The following is a 25,940-nucleotide window of genomic DNA, read 5'->3' on the forward strand; positions in this document are numbered from 1 at the left end:
AAGTGGACCACAAACGAGAATCAAGTACAGAGATGAGCATGTTAATACAAAAATTGACAAACGATTATTTTGATCTTTTTTGGGACTTTACTAATTGATTAACTATCAAGCCGACTCCCCGCAGGGGTAGGCAGAGGGAATAGAGCGCCACACTACTCTGTCTTTGCAAACATTCTAAGCCTCTTACATATACGTGTATCTCCTCATACATACCCGCCGATTATTTCGACATCTGATTTGACCGCATTCAAGTAATTGACATACCTGATCATGTCAAGCTCTCCTCGACCTTCCTCAACTTCTTTGTCCAACTACAATACATTCACCTCATAATTTTATTTTACCATTATTTCCTTACTCATTTGTTTTACATGTAAAAACCATCTCAAAAACCTTTCGTAATTTTATCGATTATGCTTACATCTGCATTGTATTTTTCCTTATTTTACCATTTGAACATCTATCTTACATTGTTTTGCCTCATATACGTCTGAAATAAATATGAACATTAATAAAATAAAAAATAAAAAATACGAATATAAATAAATCGGAGGTAAAATAAATATGAACGGACAGAATGGTTGTCAATCATGGGTGGAATGGAAAATGTTACACGTGTGTAAAGTGATCACTCAACCATCTTATGACAGATAGTAGGCCCTGTAAATACCCAGACTTTTATATTTTTGTTAATGTATGTAGAGATGTCAAAAATGTAATATTACTCCCGAAAGGAGAAACCCAAATTTGTGAACAAGTATTTGGACAAATTAGAAAAGTATATTATTTTGAGAAATAAAAGGCTTTGTGTTTTGATCCACTCACATTTTTATTAACCAACTAGTTTCAGCAAAAACCTGATGCCCTCTTCAGGGTTTAATTTACGACTAAACCCTGAAGAGGGCAACAGGTTGTTGCCGAAACTAGTTGGTTAGTAAAAATGTAAGTGGATTAAAACACAAAATCTTTTATTTCTCAAAATAATATATCAATATGATCCATAAAGTTGATGCTTCCAATATTCACAACATAAACTAGGAAAGGTTGTCGCTACAACATTTTTAGTTTTTTTTATTCTTTAGTATATTCAGTATATTTTAGTATATTCAGTATATTTGAATCACGGAAATGGTCCGAATAAATCACGATCTTGCTATCAAACGTACATTTACGGGCCATGTTATTATTTAAAGATATCTCTTCGAGAGAGCTCCATTATCCAGCATCCATTCACGCGTGACGTCAAGTAGCAGCGTTTACCGGCCAGTACCTGCGACTTAATACTTTCGCCGCCGTGAAATTCATTTAGCCTTTTTTCAGCCTTATCTCGTCTTGGCATTCACTCTTACTGAAACGGATCGGTTACCACTTCCGCCGGAACCACGATTCAATACGTCGGAATCTGGATTTCGCGAACGTATCAATGATTCATTTACCGGTATTCGTGACAGTCTACGAAATATTATTAAATTTTCCTGTTCAAAATTTTAAATAATTCTGTAGATTGCTCAGAGCTTTTATCACTCATTGATTTTAGAGTCCCGGAAGCACAGACCAGAAACAAAAACTTTTTTAAAATCCCATAAAATAAAAGTGAAAAAATTATTTATTAGTTTTAAAAAATGAACACGTCATTTGACAAAGCTAATGCCAAATCAATAAATAATATAACTTAGTAAATAGTTATTGTTTATTATTATAATAATAATAAACCCTTATCCGCAACCCAATGGTGCATAGGGCACTGCTTCATATAAACGCAGTGTTATCTTGATCGTTTACACATGAAGGAAAGGTGATCAGCCCTCCGCTTCAGGTCCCAGTCCAGGGTAATATTGAATAAATATTACAGTGAAAAAAACACTTATATTTATTTGACCCCCCCCTGGGAATCGAACGCGGGACCTCCAGAACGGTAGCCGAGCGTGCCGACCATGGCACTACGGAGACGGACATTTATTATACAATATTACAACGAAAAGTTGAAGCATCTACACTTTTTCTTTTTTAAATACATACGCCACGTGTAAAAAAAACGATAATTTAAATTAACTCAAAGTTAAACTGTTTGTTCAGGTTTTTTTACATTACATATGATATCTGCTTTTTTTCAATCGATTTCATACAAAATAAATATTTGTCAAACTCGTAAATTAATTAATCAATGGATAGATGTCATTTCAATACATATTTAAGGTTGAGAAAAACTCTGAATATGTAGGCAATTATAAACATATTTTTCTCTGAAATATCTAGAAAGATAATGAGTGTTGGAATTGTCATCATTAATTGCTTGTATGTTTCAAATCAATGGCATATGTCGCTCACTCCTTTCAAGAACGTCATAAATCAAAAATCAACAATTTTCAGTTGTGCATGTTTTCGGAATGCCCAGAAAATGTACTATATCCAAGGAAAAGCGGCATATTTTTAACTTAATATTTACCCGCTACAGGGTAGAGAGTGTATTTTTTGCATTTTGAAGAAAAGGTATTGTTTAATTATTTTTTTAAATATACTTAATATTTTTCAAATGGAAAAAAAAACCTTCAGGTTTTAACTAAAAATATATGTTGCACAGTAAAAAGTTCAATAAGTGGCTTGATATTTATTTTTAATGCATTGTATTTTATTTTTAAACTTTAAAAACGTTCTCCTGTAAAATCAAGTTTTTTGATTTATGACGTTCTTGAAAGGAGTGAGCGATGTATGGCTTCTTTTTATAAAATAAAACAGAAACATTATTTTTAAACATATTTATTTTTGGTACTTTTTCTAACCGGTGTCTACATGCACCTTTTAATTTTCATGTATGGATATGTACTAAACTTAAAACTGAGAAATATTCAAAGTGAGGTGGGGAGATAGGATAAAGGATTGAGAAATTAAGTAATATTTGAAGTACAATACATTTGCTTGGCTTCAGCGATCACTTTATACACATGTGTAACATTCACCCTTTCTTTCTTTCCATTATTCCATATTGCATTAATTATTGAAACCTGTATTTATGCAATGGTCATAGATCCTTCCAAATACCGGTAAGGTTTTCGATACATTTGTGAATTATGACTGATTGTTGCGCCATCAGTTAAGCGATTGGTGAAGTATTAATTGAGCTTATTTCTTTTTCACATATCGCTCACTCCTTTCAACAACGTCATATATCAAAAATAGTCAATTTTCAGTTGTGCATGTTTTCGGAATGCCCAGAAAATGTACTATATCCCAGCAAAAGAGGCATATTTTTAACTTAATATTTACCCGCTACAGGGCAAAAAGTGTTGTTTTTGCATTTTGAAGAAAATATGTTACCTATTTAAAAATAAAATAAAATAAACTAGTAATTTTTTAAATGGGGAAAAAACCTTCCGGTTTAACCTAAAAAGATCTGTTGCACACTAAAAAGTTCAATAAGTGGCTTGATATTTATTTTTAATAAATTGTATTATATTTTTAAACTTTAAAAACGTTGTCCCGAAAAATCAAGTTTTTTGATTTATGACGTTCTTGAAAGGAGTGAGTGATATGTGAGATTCATTTCGAATTATTCTAAATAAATTGTTTGTGATACAGAGCTCAAAATAACATTAAATATATTTTTTTCGATACATATATTTTCACCATTTAATTATAAACAATATTAACTTTTTAAATTAAACAACTTTGTTTTTACCACTTTTTTTATAAGTACACTTTAACTTACCGGTTTTGTCAACAATAAAAAAGTGGTTAAAACAAAGTTGTTTAGTTTTATAAAGTTCATAAAATGTGCCAAAAAGTATCTGCGAAAAACATTCAAGAAAAAATATTTATATTATTTGTCTTACTGCATAATTAATAATAAATTTCTTGAATGTTTCTCGCAGATACTTAGTGGCACATTTTATACACATAACAAAATTAAACAACTTTGTTTTAACCACTTTTTTATTATTAGTACACTTTAACCAACCAGTATCGACCAGAACCTTGTTCATTTAATAAAACCCTGATGATGACAAGGTTCTCGTCGAAACCGGTTGGTTAAAGTCTACTCATTTTTTCAAGTTAACACTAAAAAAGTGATAAAAACAAAGTTGTTTCATTTTTTCAAGTTATTAATAAATTGTTTCAATGTACTCTATCTACCCTTATTTAAGTAACTTTTTAATAATTCTTTATTATGCCTCGTGAAACTAAGTCAAGTATTCAGGAAATATAACTTAGAGACATTGATTTACTAGATTAGATTTAGTACAATAGTTTTTTTCACTATCCGATGTTTTTTCGTTAGTTCCGCATAGCAGTGACGCAAAATATTAACAAAGCATTCGCCAACTAACATTAATCTATCTCGGAAATCGGACTTAATGACACTTCGCTTGGTCATGATTCAATATTGTACTGCGCGAAGTTGAGAATTAATTTCTTTGTTGAATTGGAATGATTTTTTTTTCAATAATTCTGTAATCTATACTTTTTCTATGTAATTTTAATGATTTCAAGGAATTTTCAGTCATTATACTTAAATTAAGAATTGACTTATATTATTTATTGATTCGGCATTAACTTTGTGGAATGACATGATTATTTTATTAAAATTAAACACTTGAATAATTCACTTTATCGAGTTTTATTTTTATTTACGACTAGTTTCGAAAACGACAATTGTTTTAATCTTCTGGTAAAAATTAAAACTAAGGAATAAAAATATATTTAGGTGTATAAATAGGTTAATAAACATAGGTAGGGGGGTTAAGGAACAACATTTTTTGTAAAAGGAAACATTGATAATAATGATGACGTATTTTGAAACAGTATATTATTAATTATTGTTTTATCTGAATTTAAATTTTTATGTATTTCTAAATTTTCTAAATTATTCATGACTTGACCTTTATTTGTAACAGAGTGTAGTAATTTAAGTGTATGAGAGTCAAATGAGTGGTTAGTTTCCATCATATGATTTGCAAATTCATAAAATAGTCGTAAATAAAAATAAAACTCGATAAATTGGATTATTGAAGTGTTTAATTTTAATAAAATAAGAATTGACTTATTATATTTGTCTGACTTTAAACGGGGTCAAGCTTAACTAGGCAAAGGAAAAAAATGTTGATATGACAATATACAGCCTATTGAGTGTGTAAATAAACTATTTTTTTCGTTTTTGCTGATTGATTTCCGAATAAAACAAACAAAATTAAAAAATATCAACAAAGATGAAAAAGAAAATGGAAGTCTGGGTATTCACGTGGTTTTGGACCTGTCACAGTGATCACTTTATGCACGTGTAACATTCATCATTCTACCCCTGATTGAAAACCAAATTACTCAAAATTTTGGAACACGTATATTTATTATATACGACTTCCAAAAATTTGCATCATGTGTAAGTTCGTGGCAGTATCTATTGTTGATTTGAGTAAGTTTTTTAATTAGCTGTGACCCCTTTATTTTGAAATGTACGCAAAATCCCTATTTAACGAATTATTCTACAATGATTAAAGAAAACACTTGTTTTTTACCACTTGAGTTTTATTATAGGCTACATGTTTCAGAAGTTAAACTTCCATCATTCAGGTCTGTATAATAACTAAAATATAAAATATAAAGTTGTTCTATAAATAAGGAGAGGGGAAAGTAAAGGGAAAGAGTTAACCCTTTCCCTTGACTTTCCCCTCTCCTTATTTATAGAACAATTTTATATTTTATATTTTAGTTATTATACAGACCTGAATGATGGAAGTTTAACTTCTGAAACATGTAGTCTATAATAAAACTCAAGTGGTAAAAAACAAGTGTTTTCTTTAATCATTGTAACATGTCTTACCACAAAGTTAATGCCGAAACAATAAATAAAATTATTTAACATACTTAGAGACGTCTGAAAACATGATTTAATTTTATGCGAAGCACACAACTTGACCACAGCAAATACAAATAGTTACCTCTAGACAGAAATTCTATGTTGAGATGACGAAAATGTTAAAATACCTCATAAGTGGAGAAACGAAAATTTATGAACGAAGATTTGGACACACTCAAAATGTTGTGAATAAAATAACTGTCATTCTCTTTCTCTATATTTTTTTTCTATGTATTATTTTTTTAAACTTTTTTCCGCACCCAATGGTGCATAAAACAATGCATCATATGGACGCAATGGTATATTGATCGTTACTTACATGAAGGCAAGGTGACCACTCCTGCGCTTCAAGGACCAGTTAGTCCAATGTAATCAAATAAATATTAGAGTATAAAATCAATGATATTTATTTCACCCCTCCCTGGGAATCGAACCTAGGACTTCCGGCACAGTAGCTAAACACGCTAACTATTACACCACGAAGGCGGACAAATTCAGTAAATTCAGGTCTGCATAATCATGTAAATAACATCTAATCAAAATCATAGATGTTCGAATGCATTTTATCAAACTTTAAAAGACCTTTCTATTTTATTTATTCTTTAAGTATAATAATATAATATAATAAAACCCTTATCCGCACCCCAATGGTGCATAGGGCACTGCGTCATATAAACGCAGTGTTATCTTGATCGTTTACACATGAAGGAAAGGTGATCAGCCCTCGGCTTCAGGTACCAGTCCAGGGTAATATTGAATAAATATCACAGTGAAAAAATCACTAATATTTATTTGAACCCCCTGAGAATCGAACCTGGGACCTCTAGAACGGTAGCCGAGCGTACTGACCATTACACTACGGAGGCAAACAATGCTATAATAATTACAGTAAATAAATTTTTGCCATTTTGTCACCTCCTATAAAGCCAAACTATTCAATATATTCTTCTTCATCTATGTTGAGATGTCAAAAGTTAATATAAAATATACAATCGACGCACAGCGCTTCACACGCGTCATTATCTGGTCACTCTTCGATGCATATGTGCGCCGATATCATTTCAGCTAACGGTTTCTATATTAATATGTTTAACCATGAACGCAGGCTAGACGTCGAAGAGATTACATATATTTACCGAAGCGGATAGCTAATCTCGCAGTGACCGAACGGGCAGGCGAAATTATGTAAAATCGGGGTGATTAATGGTCGTGTTCTGCATATCTGTACCTGATTATTGTAAACCAGATGCACAGCTCCACCACTGGGTCAGGCTGTGAACCAAATAAATGTAACCTAATTAATTATTATCAGATTTTAAACAATGTTACAAGTAATCTAAATACATAATTCGGCTTTTTAAGATTAAAGCTTTTTAACAAAATAATCATTTTAAAGTGTCTTAGATTTCAATTAAAATTGTGAAGAGGCGGTTTTTTTATTAAATTTTAGCATCAATAAATATGCTAATAGCACTTTTCTAAAATAAAACTATTAGCTTAAGTAATGTTATTATTATTAGCTTAAATAGTGGTTTTATTACTAGGTTAATTTATATTATTTATTGATTCGGCATTAACTTTGTGGAATGACATGTTGTTTTTTTTTTAAATTAAACACTTGTAATAAATCACTTAATAAGTTTTATTTTATTTTATATTACTAGTTTTGAAAACTAACGGATGTTTTCATCTACAGGTGAAAATTGAAACTAAACATTAGGTTAATTAATATTATTTTTTAAGCTTAAATAATACCATAAATATTTATTGAAGCTTGAGTTAAATATTATTTTGTAAAATAAAGTAGGTACGTATTAATGCAGCAAAAAAATATTTTTGAATAAAAAAACACAATAAAATTTAAATCAATAATTTCCATTAAATAATCCATGTACTTTGAATATACGCATTTATACCTACATACATTGATTAAGTAATTAAATTTTTTTGAATTGCGTAAGTTTGTGTGCGTTTTTTTTTAATAACCTAACGTCCAAGTGACTGATCAATCTAGCTACGGCTTATGGAACTCAGCTTAGCATGGCCCTACTTAGGCTTCAACTTTATACATTTTATCACCTGTACCTACTTGTAAGTGGATTTACTCTTTATGATTAAAGTAAGTATAATTTCATGTAATTCATGATTGGAAAATTTTACGCAAAAACTCACAATCATCCAATTCATTAAGTGATCAGCCTCACAATATTATTTTAGAATATAAATTGAAAAAATATTTTACCATTTTCATAACTCCTTTAGGTTTGAAAAAAATCAATTCCGTCAAATTAGATCAAGTTAGGATTAAAGAAAATTAATTTGCGACTTATCGAATAATAATAAATAAACCATATCCGCTCCCTGGGTGGAGCATATGGAGTCCACAAACTGTCTCCAGGCTTTTCTGTCGGCTGCCATCCTTGCATCCTCCCAAGTCAGATCCGCGTCCCGAAGTTCTGACGAGAACTGCAGACGAATTGTCAGCAGTGGTCGTCCTGGGCGGCGCGAACCTGATGCCTTGTAAAAGAGGCAAGCTTGATAAAGGCTCTCAGGAGGCATGCGGAGTACATGGCCAAGCGAACTGAATCGCATTTTCTTGACGACAGTTGTGACCAAGATTTGCTGCGTCCTACGCCTTATCTCTTCATTCCTCACAAAGCCAAACCACCGCACGCCTAAAATTCTCCGCAAACACCTATTCTCAAAGCTTAGTACACGGCTGCTCTGGGCCCTTGTAAGGTGCCATGTTTCACAGCCGAATACTGGGCCTTAACGAAAATTCCGATTTAACGTATACTGATCGTATTGTATCGTATAGTGTATTAATATAACGATTCAGTATTATGATGAAATCTGATTGAGGAACGAATACCGCCATCTTTTGGCAGATCAATAAACTATTCATTACTTTCTTCATCTCTCGCTACAGCATTTCTTTCCGAACCAAGCAACGAGCTATAATAATTTCAAATGGGTATAATTATAGCGATACGCATTCGTGATTTTTAATAGTAAAGTTTTGCTAAAGAAAGTACTTTTTTCTTCGATAGTGAATCAACGCGGTCATCGTTGATGGTTGAATCCACCGTTAAGGCTCCTTGACCGTGAATCAAGTTGCTACGAATGTTTACATTAGGAATAATAATAATAAAATAATAAAACCCTTATCCGCACCCAATGGTGCATAGGGCACTGCGTCATATAAACGCAGTGTTATCATGATCGTTTTACACATGAAGGAAAGGTGATCAGCCCTCCGCTTCAGGTACCAGTCCATGGTAATATTGAATAAATATTACAGTGAAATAATTACTTATATTTATTTTACCCCCTATATATATTTATTTTTTATTTTTAATCGAACCCGGGACCTCCAGAACGGTAGCCGAGCGTGCTGACCATTACACTACGGAGGCGGACAGTAGTACATTAGGAATAGTGCAATACAATCAGCGGAGGCGGACAGTAGTTACATTAGGAATAGTGCAATACAATCAGCCAACGTCTTCACTGCACTTTTGTATTGACTAAAATAAATCAATTTTTGACATTAATTGATGGCAAAATTGTGCTTGAAATGCAGTTTATTCAGACTTATGAATTTGTGCATTGTAACATTATATTCTTATAGAAAATTTTTAAGTCTTGTTAAGATGTTATGTTTTTTTTACTTTATAATTAACGATTAATGTAATAACACTGCGTCGGTGCGATGAAGTGCCCTTTTCACCATTTGGTGCAGGTAAAGCTAAAAAGCAGAATATAATTTTAAAAATGATAAAAAGTTTGTACGAAGGTTTGTTTACATTAGGAATAGTGCAATACAATTAACCAACGTCTTCACTGCACTTTTGTATTGACTAAAATAAATCAATTTTTGACATTAATTGATGACGAAATTCTGCTTAAAATGCAGTTTATTTAGACTTTTGAATTTATGCATTGTAACATTATTTTTTTATAGAAAATTTTTAAGTCTTATTAAGATGTTATGTTTTTTCTTACATTATAATTAATGATTAATATAATAACACTGCGTCGGTGAGATGAAGTGCCCTTTTCACCATTTGATGCAGGTAAAGCTTAAAAGCAGAATATAATTTTAAAAATGATAAAAATTAACTGAATGTTGTCGAAATGCGATATATCAAATGTGCGGTAAAACAGTCGTCTAAGAGATCGCATTTCGACTCCATAACGTTATTTTTTGTCTTTCTTTTGACAACTCCATTCTTCAGTTTCATAAATCAGGGTTGGAACCAGGAATCTTTTGTTTACAGTCAGTTTAGATTTCCCTAATTAATTTACAGTTTTTTTTATTATTTGCTATAACTGAATTAAGTGCACCATTCACTCGGTTCCCGGCACTCACTCTTTTCCATCCATAGAAAACATACTTCACGAATATATGAAATCATCTACCAGTTCCAATTTTACGATCTGCAAATCTATATTGAATGCACCAATTCGACAAATATGATAATAATTTATATCTTACCTTACTATATTTATGTAGATATGTAAATATATATATATATATATATATATATATATATATATATATATATATATATATATATATATATATATATATATATATATGTATATATATATATATATATATATATATATATATATATATATATATATATATATATATATATATATATATATATATATATATATGTGTATCCCATATATCCCATATGAACCTTAGAGGCCAACACATTCGCCTCAAGGCTTAAAATTTTACATTTCCCTCACTCCTTTCAAGAACGCCATAAATAAAAAACTACTATATCACACGCCATATAACTAGCCACTTATTAAACTTTTTACTGTGCAACAGATCTTTTTAGGTAAAACCTGAAGGTTTTTTCATCATTAGAAAAAATATTAAGTATATTTGAAAAAATAATTAAACAATACTATTTCTTCAAAATGCAAAAACAAAACAACACATAAAATATGCCTCTTTTGCTGGGATGTTGTATATTTTCTGGGCATTCCGAAAACACGCACTACTGAAAATTGATGATTTTTGATTTATGACGTTCTTATGTTATATGTTTGCATATATTGGTGTATATTAATAACATTTATATATCATTATATATCAATAACATTTTGCAACATTTTTTACATTTCAACTTAGATCATCCAAATAAAAAGGTCTCTGCTAAGTAAAAGCTTTTCCAATCCAACCAAAGATGGCACTAGTGAACTCACATGTACATCGACATGAGATAAATGACATATGTAGTAGTTCCAGAAAGTGGAGTAGTGTGGTTATAAATCATGGGTATAATCGTTAATGTTGCACATATGTAAAGTGATCACTCAACCACCCTATGGCAGGTCATGAGCACGTGTTTAAAGTGTAAACAAGTGTATGACAGGTGATAAGCCCTGTAAATACCCAGACTTCCATAGTCTTCTTTATCTATGTCAAAAATATGTTAATGAGAGTGTCAATAAATAAATACTCTAGGATTCGAATTCGAGATAATCGGCGCGGTAGCCGAGTGCGGTTACCACTAAGCAACGGAGGCAGATTTTTTTTTTAAATGCATATTTATTCGAATAATTATTCAGAATCCTTGTTTTAAGAGTTATAATCGCAAATTCGTGAATTCTCGTTTTGAATAAATGACAGCTGTCTCCAGGCTTTTCTGTCGGCTGCCATCCTTGCATCCTCCCAAGTCAGATCCGCGTCCCGAAGTTCTGACGAGAACTGCAGACGAATTGTCAGCAGTGGTCGTCCTGGGCGGCGCGAACCTGATGCCTTGTAAAAGAGGCAAGATTTTTTTTTTAAATGCATATTTATTCGAATAATTATTCAGAATCCTTGTTTTAAGAGTTATAATCGCAAATTCGTGAATTCTCGTTTTGAATAAATGACAGCTGTCTCCAGGCTTTTCTGTCGGCTGCCATCCTTGCATCCTCCCAAGTCAGATCCGCGTCCCGAAGTTCTGACGAGAACTGCAGACGAATTGTCAGCAGTGGTCGTCCTGGGCGGCGCGAACCTGATGCCTTGTAAAAGAGGCAAGATTTTTTTTTTAAATGCATATTTATTCGAATAATTATTCAGAATCCTTGTTTTAAGAGTTATAATCGCAAATTCGTGAATTCTCGTTTTGAATAAATGACAGCTGTTTCTATTCGTGCAGCCAGCATTAGGTCGTTGACTCAGTTTCGGCCGTACAAATATGATATAAAGACTCGTACCCACTAATAAAGGCATAATAACAGCAATAATGATTTGACCAATCACTAATCTGGGTTAATTCTCTACGGGCTATAAAGATATCCAAAAGTTTTGAAACAACAGGTATGTAGGTAGTAGGTACTGAAGTTAGACCACTGTGCCTTTAACTGAAATAATATTTAACAGTTTGAGAAATGATGTAAACGACAAACTTTAAAAATGTTCTCCTAAAAAATCAAGTTTTTTGATTTATGACGTTCTGGAAAGGAGTGAGCGATATATATATATATATATATATATATATATATATATATATATATATATATATATATAGAGATATATATATATATATATATATATATATATATATATATATATATATATATATATATATATATATATATATATATATATATATATATATATATATATATATATATATATATATATATATATATATATATATATATATATATATATATATATATATATATATATATATATATATATATATATATATATATATATATATATACATTTATATATATATATATATATATATATATATATATATATATATATATATATATATATATATATATATATATATATATAAATATATATATATATATATATATATATATTTATATTTATATATATATATATACATTTATATATATATATATATATATATATATATATATATATATATATATATATATATACATATATATATATATATATATATATATATATATATATATATATATATATATATATATATATATATATATATTGAACACACGTTTTTTTGACTTAGTTAGCCTATTCCATATTAGCCTTCAGTGCGAATAACATATCGCTCACTCCTTTCAAGAACGTCATAAATCAAAAAACTTGATTTTTCAGGAGAACGTTTTTAAAATTTAAAGATGTAATACAATGTATTAAAAATAAATATCAAGCCATTTATCGAACTTTTTACTGTGCAACAGGTCTTTTTAGGTAAAATCTGAAGGTTTTTTTCCCCATTTTAAAAATATTTAAAAAAATTATCAAAGAATACCTTTTCTTCGAAATGCAAATATAACACTTTCTGTCCTGTAGCGGGTAAACATTAAGTTAAAAATATGCCTCTTTTGCTGGGATATAGTACATTTTCTTGGCATCCCGAAAACATGCACAACTGAAAATTTACGATTTTGGATTTGTGACGTTCTTGAAAGGAGTGAGCGATATATTCCACTCATTTCATCTTGAAACGTGTTTCGACTACACTCAAAAACTATTTACACGCGTAACTAAAACTTGATTCTTAATTATTTTCAAGCAGTAGACCAACATATTATAAATAACCTTTGCGTGTGCTAAAAGGCGTTACGAATTGAACACACAACAATTATTAAAAATGAAATCATTTGAATTATCACCTCAATCGTTGTAAATCACGCGTGTTCTCTCTAGATCTTCGTGCATCAATGAATGGGAAATACATATAATAAAACACAATATACTGAAGCTTTAAGGGGATATTCGCAAACACCGAATTCAATCCATCGGAGACCACCGGAAAGATCATTTGTATGTGTTTTGGATATTTTTTTGGTTTTTAGAATACATTTTTATTTTATTTATTTTTTTATATACATTTATTTCAATCACAATTTATACATATTAAGAACATTTTTTTTCGCAGAGACCCACCAAACCACCTTGTGTGTCTTGTAGGTGGAGCTCTTTTTTAATACGTTTTTATTGTTTTAAACGATTTTAACCTAATATAGACACAAAAAAGAGAAAAAAATAAGAATATAAACATTTTACGATTTTCATAAAATTAACTCTTGATCATTTACCCATTCCTTTATTTTGTCTTTGTTCCATATTTTATTTTGACCTCTAACATCCGTCGGCAACAAATTTAAAATGTTCGGAACGATATATTGCAGTGTTCGACTCCCATATTTATTGTTAATTCTTGGAAAATACATATAGCGGGAAAACAGAACAAGGACGGCCAGAAGACAGAAAAAGACTTAGCACGATCAGATCAAATAGAACCTAAAATCTGGTGGTGTCAAAAATCTGCGTAATCGGAGGGCATGTATGACTAGAAGTATGGATGAGAAGGAAGCGAGGAGTGTATGTCAGGATAGAAGAGTGTGGCGTTTCATCCTTTCTGCCTTTATATAATTAAATAACAACTGTGTAGTTTTTTACATATTGATTTTATTCGACTAGCGACCGGGTTTCGTCGTAACCGACATCATCAGACTGGTCTGTAATAATGTTTTTAAAGACTGAGTCGTGTGCCGTTCTACTCTCTCTGCCTACCTCTGCGAAAAGCGGCGTGATAGTTCGTCAGTTAAAATCTCAAAGCATTTATTATATGTACATAAACCATACATTTTTATTTGTAATAAAATCTTTTTTTATAAATATTTCTTAAATGTACATACTCAAGTTCGGTTAAGAGGTTAGTGTATAATCTCTTTAAGTCCGTTTTCGTGATATCCGTTTACAAATCCGGAAAACAACAATAAAAATAACAAAAATAAAAGTGAAATCACATTCGGCCTGGCTGTAACCTGATTCTGTGTATTATTATAAAGACTATTACTTTACGATTAGTATTCTTAACACAATGCTTGAATAACTGATTGCGCTACGATCGGTTAACGTTAAACTTCTGATAAACCAGTAAACGGTTATATATACAGGCTGTTTAAAAGTAAATCTGAAAAACGCTCATAAAAAATAGTTATAATTTTATTTTTTTAAACCTTATCCGCACCCCAATGGTGCATAGGGCACTACTTCATATAAATGCAGTGTTTTATTGATCGTTTACATATGAAGGAAAGGTGATCAGCCCTGGACTGGCATTTCAGGTACCAGTCCAGGGTAATATTGAATAAATATTACAGATAAAAAAATCACTTATATTTATTTGACCCCCCCTTAAAATCGAACCCGGGACCTCCAGAACGGTAGCTGAGCGTGCTGACCATTACACTACGGACGTGGAGGTTTTATAAAGTGACTCAATGCAAAACGTATGTACTTAATTCGTTCTCAGAGCAAGTTTGTTATATAATACGTGTTTTTCCATAAAAATACTTAATTCGTTAATTAAATTTTTAATTACAATGATTAAAGAAAACACTTCGTTTTTTACCACCTGAGTAATTTACTTAGGTGGTAAAAAACGAAGTGTTTTCTTTAATCATTGTAACATGTCTTACCACAAAGTTAATGCCGAAACAATAAATAAAAATTTTACTTCGTTTTGAAGCATTAAATATGGTACTGTTACAATGATTAAAGAAAACACTTGTTTTTTACCACTTGAGTTTTATTATAGACTACATGTTTCAGAAGTTAAACTTCCATCATTCAGATCTGTATAATAACTATATATACATAATGTTATTATACAGACCTGAATGATGGAAGTTTAACTTCTGAAACATGTAGTCTATAATAAAACTCAAGTGGTAAAAAACAAGTGTTTTCTTTAATCATTGTAACATGTGTTACCAAAAAGTTAATGCCAAAACAATAAATAAAATATGGTACTGTTACTTGAAAAATGTGATGAAGCCATAATAATCTCTTAATGTTCTTTCAAAAAAATCTAAATTTTAGCAAAATGCAGGGAAACTTGGCAAGTAATTTCAATACTTGAAAGTAGAGTAAAGGAGTTGAAATATTTGGCGAGGAATCAATTTGTTGACTCGATATCTTCTACGAAGAGCGCGGATATGAATGAATGAATGAAAGAAAAAGTCTTTGAAGCTTTGTTATAAAATGTAGTAAATAAAATAAAAATTATTTAGATATGTGGAATGAATGAGTGAAGAAAGAACTAAGATGCAAAATCAGATGAAGAACGGGAAAAATTGCCATGGTCAAGTATCTATTTCAAACACTTAAAAGTGGTCAGATCAGGAGTCTTAATAATCGGCGGGTATGAGCAGACGCATGAATGTGGAAAAGACGAAGACTCTTTTCAAAGACAGATTGGTGTAGCATTCATTCCAGTCTACCCCTGCGGGGAAGCAGCGTCTGTTTGTTGGTTTTATAAAGAAATTGTAATTTATGAAACTAACAATTAAATCAACTTTATATTTTGTATATTAAAAGCATTGATAACATTGTAGTATGGTTATAAAACACTAACCTTCCCATCCATTGCTTAGTTTGTTTAATACCACTTTTCTAAACACTCATTTGTGACTACCAATTTCTGAAAATCATTCCATCATCAGGTCATTAAAATTAAAATTAAAATATTACAATAAAATTATTTAAATTAAATTTTAATTATTACGATTTCACATTTGTATAAAAAAAAATTAAAACTGAAAAATACGACAAATGAATCACAATGGGAATATTTTCATAAGTGGACTCGTTAAAATCAAATTTATGTTATATAAGACACCCTGTATATAACGATATCTTTAAACCGTTGTTGTTTGTGCATATATTGTACTCACACCGAACGATTGAATTTAACGATACATCCAACAATTTGGCTTAAAATACAATCGTACAGATTACTAATGAAGCGTTAAATTGTTCAACTCATTTATAAGCACAACAAAAAATACATAATGTTTTCGCAGCTTTCTTTAGCCTGATTTACTTTGCTGTGCATTCAGTGGTTTCTTTATGTTTTTAAACGTCATTAAGGCTACCATATCAACATACATACATCGCTCACTCCTTTCAAGAACGTCATAAATCAAAAATCGTCAATTTTCAGTTGTGCATGTTTTCAGAATTCCCAGAAAATGTACTATATCCCAGAAAAAGAGGCATATTTTTAATTTAATATTTACCCGCTACAGGGCAGAAAGTGTTATTTTTGCATTTTGAAGAAAAGGTATTGTTTAATATTTTTTTAAATAAACTAAATATTTTTCAAATGGAGAAAAAACCTTCAGGTTTTACCTAAAAAGATCTGTTGCATAGTAAAAAGTTCAATAAGTGGCTTGATATTTATTTTTCATACATTGTGTTATATTTTTAAACTTTAAAAACGTTCTCCTGAAAAATCAAGTTTTTTTGATTTATGACGTTCTTGAAAGGAGTGAGCGACATGTACAATGCAATACAATAATAGCACTGGCTAACAATTTACAACTTTTATTTTGTAACTGGCATGAAAATACCTGATCTTTATGCACTTTGCATAGCTGAATTCAAAAACGGATGCAAAAAAAATGTAGCACGTCTAATTTTTTAGTTATGGATATGTTTTATTCTGATATTGACTAAAGTTTATATAATTATTTATGTTTAAATACAATATATATAAACATATAATGCTTTCGTATTTAATATCAATAAGTCAATATATTTCCACTGTTACTCCATAATTATCGATACTTTTTTTTAATCCCTTAGACCTTAAACTAAAACATGTCTAGATACCAACCAATATTACAGTTTCAACGTATGGGGTCCATACAAACAATAATATGACTGTAACATCAAAACTTGACGTACCATCAAAACTTGTCACCGTATAGACTTTGAATAAGAACGATTAAATTAGTCCAAATCAGTCATCAAAATTTCAGTTACAAAATCATTATTGGCCAGTGGCACTTTTTTTTAAACAAAATTTATTTTTCATTTTTTATATTTTCTCATTTGTTTATTTGAATTTGCTTCTCACCTTTTATACTTCTCATTTATTTCTTTTAAATATTCTTCTTATGCCTATTTATAATACTTGTTTATTGTTTTTATATTTTGCCATGTATTAGTTTTGGTTATTTTTTAAAATCTTTTTTTCAACTTTATTATTTGTGTTCCAGTCTTGTTAACCTTAATCCCATGTCCCAAAATAAGAAATATAAATTACTCATCGGGAATATTATATATTTGACTTATATATGTAATATGTTTTGAAAAATATATAAGTAATTAAATGTTTCATATGAAGATACACCTATAGTATTACTACATCATCTGTAGGGTGAATAATCCAGTATCTGATGTAATAAATAATAATAATATTGAATAAAAATATACTTAAAACGTAATACTATTTCTAGTTTAAGGCTATTATGCGTTCAGACGTAAATTAATTTATATCATTAACTTTTTCTCCGTAATGACAGTTATGGTCCATAAGAGAAGCTTGTTATCTTTATCTGTTTGGAATTTACTATATCTTTAAAATGATTAAATTATGGACAATGGATTATTTTCACTTTTCTTTCTATTTTATAATGATGATTTTTCTTTGTTTCAGATGTGACAACGGCGAAATTCAGTGAAAGAAAGAGTAACTACGAAATTTTATCTATGGGAAAAAACCGTTCCATAATTCGCTTAGTATATTATTATTAAACGAGTTACCGAAACAAGCCTAGGGAAAACAGTAAAAAATCGCAATTATACGTGTAACTTTGGTTAGAGTGAAAACAGTTAGTGAATTGTGTGGGTAAGTTGGTGTTAGTGCGGATTTAAGTGTAACTGTTAATCTGTACAGAAACATGTGCGCGCAGCATACGAATAGCGTGATCTAGTCTTCTTAATAAGGTGCCAGGGTTGCCACATACGAGAAGACAAAACAAGTTAATTTTATGTGGATTAATAAATTTGTTATTAAAAGGCTCTTCACTCTTATCTGAGATTTTGGAGCGTGCTTGAATCATCGACTTAATGTGCTCGCTATTTTTTAATTTATGATGAAAGTGCCACAATGGATTGAATAATAAAATGTTAATATAATTTAAAATAGTTAATTGGATTACTTACGCGGATATAAGAAATATTTTTTTTAACAAGATGGAAAGTATAACGATGCTGTCTCATAATGCAATTCCGCCGGCGCTTCCGCCTAAGACAAAACCGCGCACCTCGCTGCAGACTTGTGAAATTAAGAATTATTACGAAAGCAGCTCGGATTGTGGGAACCCTGCATCCGACTCCACTCTAACTGGTTCTAAGGCGGTTAGTGCAGCCGCGACGTCTTCGTACGGCGCATCTCGCTGCTCGGCGGTATTCCTAGCGGCAGACCAGCAGCCGGCGTCAGTCGGTACCGCACCGCGGAACGGGCACGTCGTCACCATCAGAATCAACCCTGACTCTTACTCTACCCCCGACCGCGTCATCCCGTCCAAGGAAGAAACCCGCGAGAGAACCCCCTTCAGAACCAACACCAAAGTCAACCTCAACCAATCCAGCCCCATCAACACGATAGGAAAATTCATAGTCAATATTTGCGAGAGCAGTAGCGCAGAAGAACACTCGAGCGATGCGTATCTAAATTCTAAAAATAACAATAGCTGCGTAAGAATAAACGTAGGAAGCGAGGACACCAAAAGCCTTATAGACAGAAGCACGGAAGAAATGGTTCAAAAGACGGAAACCATCATGAAAACCGCCACAAACGGAAATATGAACAACCCTTACTTCTTCTGCAACGCTTTTCCTTGCTCCCCTACCAACTTGATGTCGAGCGGCCAGTGCTCTCCGAGCGATACTTTGGACTCTGGCACTTGCAGCGACTTGGACGGGACTCCGCCCCCGTTGCCCAAAAAGAAGAATTCCAAGTCCAATGGCACGGGACACAAACGCGTGAGCGTTACCGTAATTGGCGCTACCACCCACGACAGAGCGTCAAGCGTCACCAGCAGCGGAGCGGAGGTGGACTCCGAGGACAGTGAGAGCAATATCTCGTGCGACTCCTTGAACAGCAGCGAACTCAGCGCGGCCAGTCTGCACGAGGAATCAGCCGCGGTCACATTCAAATCGGAGATCCTCAAAGCCGCCATCCTCAACTCAGAGAGAAGAAAATCAGTGTCCACAGATCAAGTTGACAGTGCAGTCCCAGCTGCACCCGCCATGCCGGCTTTCTCGAACAACTCCCAGAGTTCTGGTGGATTCCTACCTCAAGGACTTCTTCAAGACATCAGAGACAGGTCCATCAAACTCAACACAATAACCGTTCAAGAACCAGTAAACAAAACATCGTGGGCAGATTTGGATATCCAAAAAACCCCGGAACCCGTTGAATACAAAAGGGAAGTAATCATAGCACCTCAAGAAGAAAACTTGACGTCTTTCAAACTGGTATCGCAAGTGAATAACGAGAACAGAAAACCGAGAGTGACCGATGTTTTGTATTCCCAAAACGTGATTCAAGATTTGAATGTGCCGTATACGAAGATATTGCCGATTGTTAACGAGAGCACGTACGAAGAGAGAAAATTGGAGCAAGAAAAACAGAAACACGACCAACTCTACAGTAACAACTTCTTATACGATACAGACAAATATTACAATTTCCATCTTAATGAAAACGTTTTCGACAATGAGAGTGATACGGAAAAGAAGTCTAAGAAAAAAGGTGATGTGAACGACAAAGGAGTGTGCAATGGTTCTAGTGATAGTGACATATACGATGAGGAATCTATGGAGTACTTCGCCGGTATCAAGGACTTCAAGAATGAAGACACTCCTTCGACTATCAAGAGTGCTAAGGGAACCATCAGAGGAGTGAAGAACCGAGTACGAGCTGGCATTGCCACTTTCTTACAAATGCAGAACTCTCCAACTAAGGTTTGTTTATTATTATTATTTTTATTGTTATTGTTATTGATAATCAATTAAAATAAACCACTATTTTTTTTAATATTGCTTGGTAAATACAACTGTTTCTTAAAATTGATTGTAACACGTGTTTTTATACATTCCGCGTCATTTTAAAACACCGTATGTGAATCTAAGTCCAAATTTTAATGTGATGTCCGTGGAACAAATATATGTAGATGCATCTCAAAGATTCAACTCTAAAATTTAGACCTAGCTTCACATACGGTGTTTAAAAATAATACGGATTGTATCGAAACATATGTCACAATAGATTTTAAGAAATGGTTATATTTACCTAGTAAAACTTAAATTTAAAATGAAATCATTTTATATTTAAAAAATGCATCAAAGTGACTGAGGAATCAATTAATGAAATAAAAATTTCTTATTTGAAGGTACAATAAAACGTTCAGTTTTATTATATCGCTCACTCCTTTCAAGAACGTCATAAATCAAAAAACTTGATTTTTCAGGAGAACGTTTTTAAAGTTTAAAAATATAACACAATGTATTAAAAATAAATCTCAAGCCACTTATTGTACTTTTTACTGTGCAACAGATCTTTTTAGGTAAAACCTGAAGGTTTTTTCTCCATTTGAAAAATATTTAGGATATTTAAAAAAATTATTAAACAATACCTTTTCTTCAAAATGCAAAAACAACACTTTCAGCCCTGTAGCGGGTAAATATTAAGTTAAAAATATGCCTCTTTTGCTGGGATATTATATATTTCCTGGGCATTCCGAAAATATGCAGAACTGAAAATTGACGATTTTTGATTTATGACGTTCTTGAAAGGAGTGAGCGATATCTCTCTCTAATATATTCAAAAACTTACACGTGTAACAATTTAAGCAGTAATTTGCAGAAACAGCTGTGCGCTCAAAAGGTAACATAAACATTGACTTAGCCACGTTTTTAATCAAATAATAATATCTCACGAACAAGGACCTCAAAGCTTTGCTAAAATGATTCTGGAAGCGGGTCAAGGTGCCCACATAAATGAAAATTGGTTAAATGTATGTCATTTGTACTCAATTGGAAGTAAGGAATCTAGGATAGAGAGAAAACAGTCCATCAGACTAATACAGGGTGGTGCAAAATTAATCACCTTATCGAAAGATGTTATAATTTTTGCAAATGGCGTCGTACGTCCATCATATCGTGGGTATACTAGCGAAAAACTTTAACTCTTAAATCCCTGTTTGAATAATCGTTATTTTTTAAAGCTTTAAGCCTGAATAAATTACCCACTATTAAACATTTAGTTTAATTTACTTTTAAAACCACATACTTATATATAAAATTACAAACTCCCTTTTTTTGGCAGTTTATAGAACGTTGAAAACATTATAATGTGCTTCATTAAGTCAAAATTGCATATTTTCAAATTAACGTTTTTTGCTAATAAACCCACGACATTTAACATTTCGCTCACTCCTTTCAAGAACGTCATAAATCAAAAAACTTGATTTTTCAGGAGAACGTTTTTTAATTTAAAAATATAATAAAATGTTTTGAAAATAAGTATCAAGCCACTTATTGGACTTTTTACTGTACAACAGATATTTTTAGGTTAAGCCTGAAGGTTTTTTCTCCATTTGAAAAATATTTATTTTATTTTAAAAAATAATTAAACAATATCTTTTCTTCAAAATGGAAAAACAACACTTTCTGCTCTGTAGCGGGTAAATATAAAGTTAAAAATATGCCTCTTTTGCTGGGATATAGTACATTTTTTAGGCATTCCGAAAACATGCGTAACTGAAAATTGACGATTTTTTATTTTGACGTTCTTGAAAGGAGTGAGCGATTTGTGAACTAAACATCCGCTATATGCAAACAGATTCAGGTGGCGCAAAATTGATCATCCAATTTAGTTTTTGAATAACGTTTTGAATAATTAAAAATAAAAATTGATTTAATGAAATCTTTATTTGGACCCTGAATTTTTTTTTGTAAGTGAAAATGATGATATTAGTCAAATGGCTGCCGCCAGTGTTAATACACATTTGTGCCCGTTTTATAAATATTTTTTAGAAGGAAACAGCGTTTATTATTTACCTTGCTTATTATTTACAAGGTTTATAGATAATTCAGTGGATATTTATTTATTCTAGTTAATTAAATATGTTTTTATTTAAATCTGTGTTGGGAACAGGAGATATAATTCAGTGAGAACCAATCAGGAACTTCTCAGCATTTTCTCATTGCTGGGAGGCAACCACGTTGCACTCCTCAGGAGAAGGCGGACTGTTGACTGTCATCAGCAGACCTTCGTTCCACTAGAAGAGGGTTCGGCATTTTGCGTCCTAGCTTAAATTAGTTGTATAATGAAGCTGTCTAGTTTACGAATTTCATATATGATTGATTTACGACGCTATTTCCAAAAATTGTAAGATCTTCCAATAGAGTGATTAATTTTGCGCCATCGTGTTCAAGTTAAGTACATTAAATTAGCGTCTAGGTATTCGTGTATTTGATTACATTATTTCGAAGTGACTAGATCATTAGGAAATAGTCCTTAGAAGAGGAGATGGAAGAAGGCGTTATGATCAAGGGCACGACGGTTCGTGTAATTCTTTTGTCATTATATTAGATTCACTAATTCGATAAAAATGATGATTACCATTCCTAACAATGAATTTAAAAAAGCAAGGTAACGATGATTAAATTAAATATAAATTGCGAATACCTTCCATGACTAAATTCAGTAAATTATGTTAATTAAACCTATTTTTTATACCCTCAGTTTAGATTTTGAGAAGTTTATAGCTTATGTACCTGTATTACATATTGATATACTCGTATCATCCCTATAGGGAATAATCCAGTCTTTGATATGACAACCTTAACCCATAAAAATTTTGAGTAGTATGGTTGTCAATCATGGGTAGAATGGAGAATATTGCACTTGTATAAAGTGATCACTTAAACCAGCCTACGACGGGTTGTAAAACCAATATGATGTATATGTTGTAAGCGCCATCTGTGGATGATTTGAGTAACCTTTTTTATTTAGCCTTATTTTAAATGTATGATACATTATTTCAGAGAAGCCTGAAAACATGATTACTAAGTTTTATGAAGCTTCTAATTTGATCACTTATTTTAACTTGACTTGCAAATGAAAATAATTAGTAGCTTAGTTTTAAATATATATACATGAGATTATAGAAATAAATCAGAATTTCTTAGCCAGAAAACCCCACTTTTTTCATACGAGTTGCTTGTATAATAAAGAAACGTATAACATTTACCGTTTGAAATATTATTAAAAGAAAAACAGCAAAGTATGTTTTGTACACAAATCAAAGACACTTACAATAACACAATGTTTGAAATTTGGTATTATGAATGATAATTATTATAATATTGAATTTGACATATATGTACATATTATTTATTGATTCGGCATTAACTTTGTGGAATGACATGATTATTTTACTAAAATTAAACACTTGAATATACCACTTTAAAGAGTTTTATTTAAATTTACGACTAGTTTCGAAAACGACAGTTGTTTTCATCTTCTGGTACAAATTAAAACGTTTAAGTTTTAAGTTTTAATTTGTACCAGAAGATGAAAACAACTGTCGTTATTGAAACTAGTCGTAAATAAAAAAAAACCTTTCAAAGTGGTATATTCAAGTATTTAATTTTAATAAAATATGTGCATATAATATAAATTTATATTTTAAAACCATTCAATTTATTACACAAACTACATCGATGGTCATTTTGTGGTAATGTCAATCCAATCTCAATTAAAATTTCACTTGGTGAATATCACTTTTTTTCTTAAAATTACTTGTGATAAGTGTTTCGACGTATTTTGCATCATTTTCAAACAGTTTAAAAATGACGGTAAACGCATTGAAACACGTGTCACAATAGATTTTAAAGAAAAGTGGTATTTACCAAGTGAAATTTAAATTTAAAATACATCGAATTACATAAATGAAGATTTTTTTAAGAATAAAGTTTTATGTGAGACAAAATAAAGAGTTTCACGCATTCGTGGATGCTTAGGTCGCTGACATCAATAGTAAGGTAGAGAAAAGGCAATTGAGATGGTATGGGCATATAGGAGGTAGAGAATGTGACAATATTGTAAACCAGGCGATCACCATGGATCTTCCTCGAAAGACATCTAGAGAAGACCAAAAAATTAATGGATGATATAGAAAGATAACATGATTCGAAGGCATGACCTAGGTGACATTGTATATGATAGATGGATATACAACCTGGGGACGAGGAGAGCTGAACCCAACAGTCTACATAGACGATGAGTCGAGATGGAGCCAGGAAAAAGAAGTTTCATGTGTACCATATAGCATTTTTCGACGATTTTTTCCGTTATGTTTTTTCCGTTCTTTATCTCGTAAATATGTTATTTTGTATAATAATACAATTAATTAAAAACAGTCAAATATAATTAAAACTTAATATTCCTTTGACTAACTGTTTTTGGACGTATAATTTTGTTTAAGTGGTTCACAAAAACACCTTATAAACATGATTTTTGCGAGTACCGCTAACACCGTTACGTTGGAATAATATTTCACCAAGTCGAGTCAAGCTCCCAACTGATTCATTATGGTACATCGCTAACGGAACTACAAAAAACTGCATACTTAACTCACATTTTCATAAAGCATTTAATCGATTCGAAAAAATGAATTTCTCTTTTTTTGCTACACAGGTAGGTCAAATAATACAATGTGTGATGCGATATACAAACCTGTGCCGAGATTCCATGAGAAGTTAACACCATAAATAAGTATTATCTATTGATTTGGCATTAACTTTGTTGAATGACATGTTGATTATTAAAAATTAAATTGCGTTAGACCACTAACGAACAAAGATTTAGAGAATTTGTGAAGAAATATTTGGATACACTTAAAATTTTGTGAAGAAAAACATGATCAACATTAAAAATACATTTTGGTTTTGTTTTTCACTTAATTTGTAAACATGAAATATAAGAAAAAGGTGGTCAACTAAAAATACATTTTGGTTATGTTTTACACTTAAGTTGTATACATAAAACGTAAGAAAAAGGTGGTCAACTAAAAATACATTTTGACTTTTATTTTTATATTAAATTCGAATAAAAAAAAGAGAATGATGACCCATTGATAATACGTTTTCACAATTTTTTTACTCTTAATTTGTATAAAAGAGGAGAAAAAGACAACAACTTAAAGAAATTTTAACGATTTTTTTTTCACATCTCAAAAAAGATGAAAAAGA

The 25,940-nt window shown here is 31.2% G+C and overlaps 1 protein-coding gene across 1 annotated transcript in view; it reads left to right on the forward strand.

Moving 5' to 3' along the window:
* LOC148304434 (uncharacterized) overlaps positions 1 to 25,940 on the forward strand; it is a 160,493-nt gene that overhangs the window by 43,976 nt on the left and 90,577 nt on the right. The window contains exon 2 of the mRNA XM_088268309.1: positions 18,331 to 20,645. Coding sequence (XP_088124435.1) covers positions 18,870 to 20,645 — 1,776 coding nt within the window. The 5' untranslated portion in view covers positions 18,331 to 18,869. The remainder of the gene's footprint in view (positions 1 to 18,330; positions 20,646 to 25,940) is intronic.

Source organism: Brachycentrus maculatus, unplaced genomic scaffold, assembly GCF_059751285.1.
Source record: "Brachycentrus maculatus isolate JH-2025_06_01 unplaced genomic scaffold, ASM5975128v1 h1tg000318l, whole genome shotgun sequence".
In the NCBI taxonomy this organism is placed as follows: domain Eukaryota; kingdom Metazoa; phylum Arthropoda; class Insecta; order Trichoptera; family Brachycentridae; genus Brachycentrus; species Brachycentrus maculatus.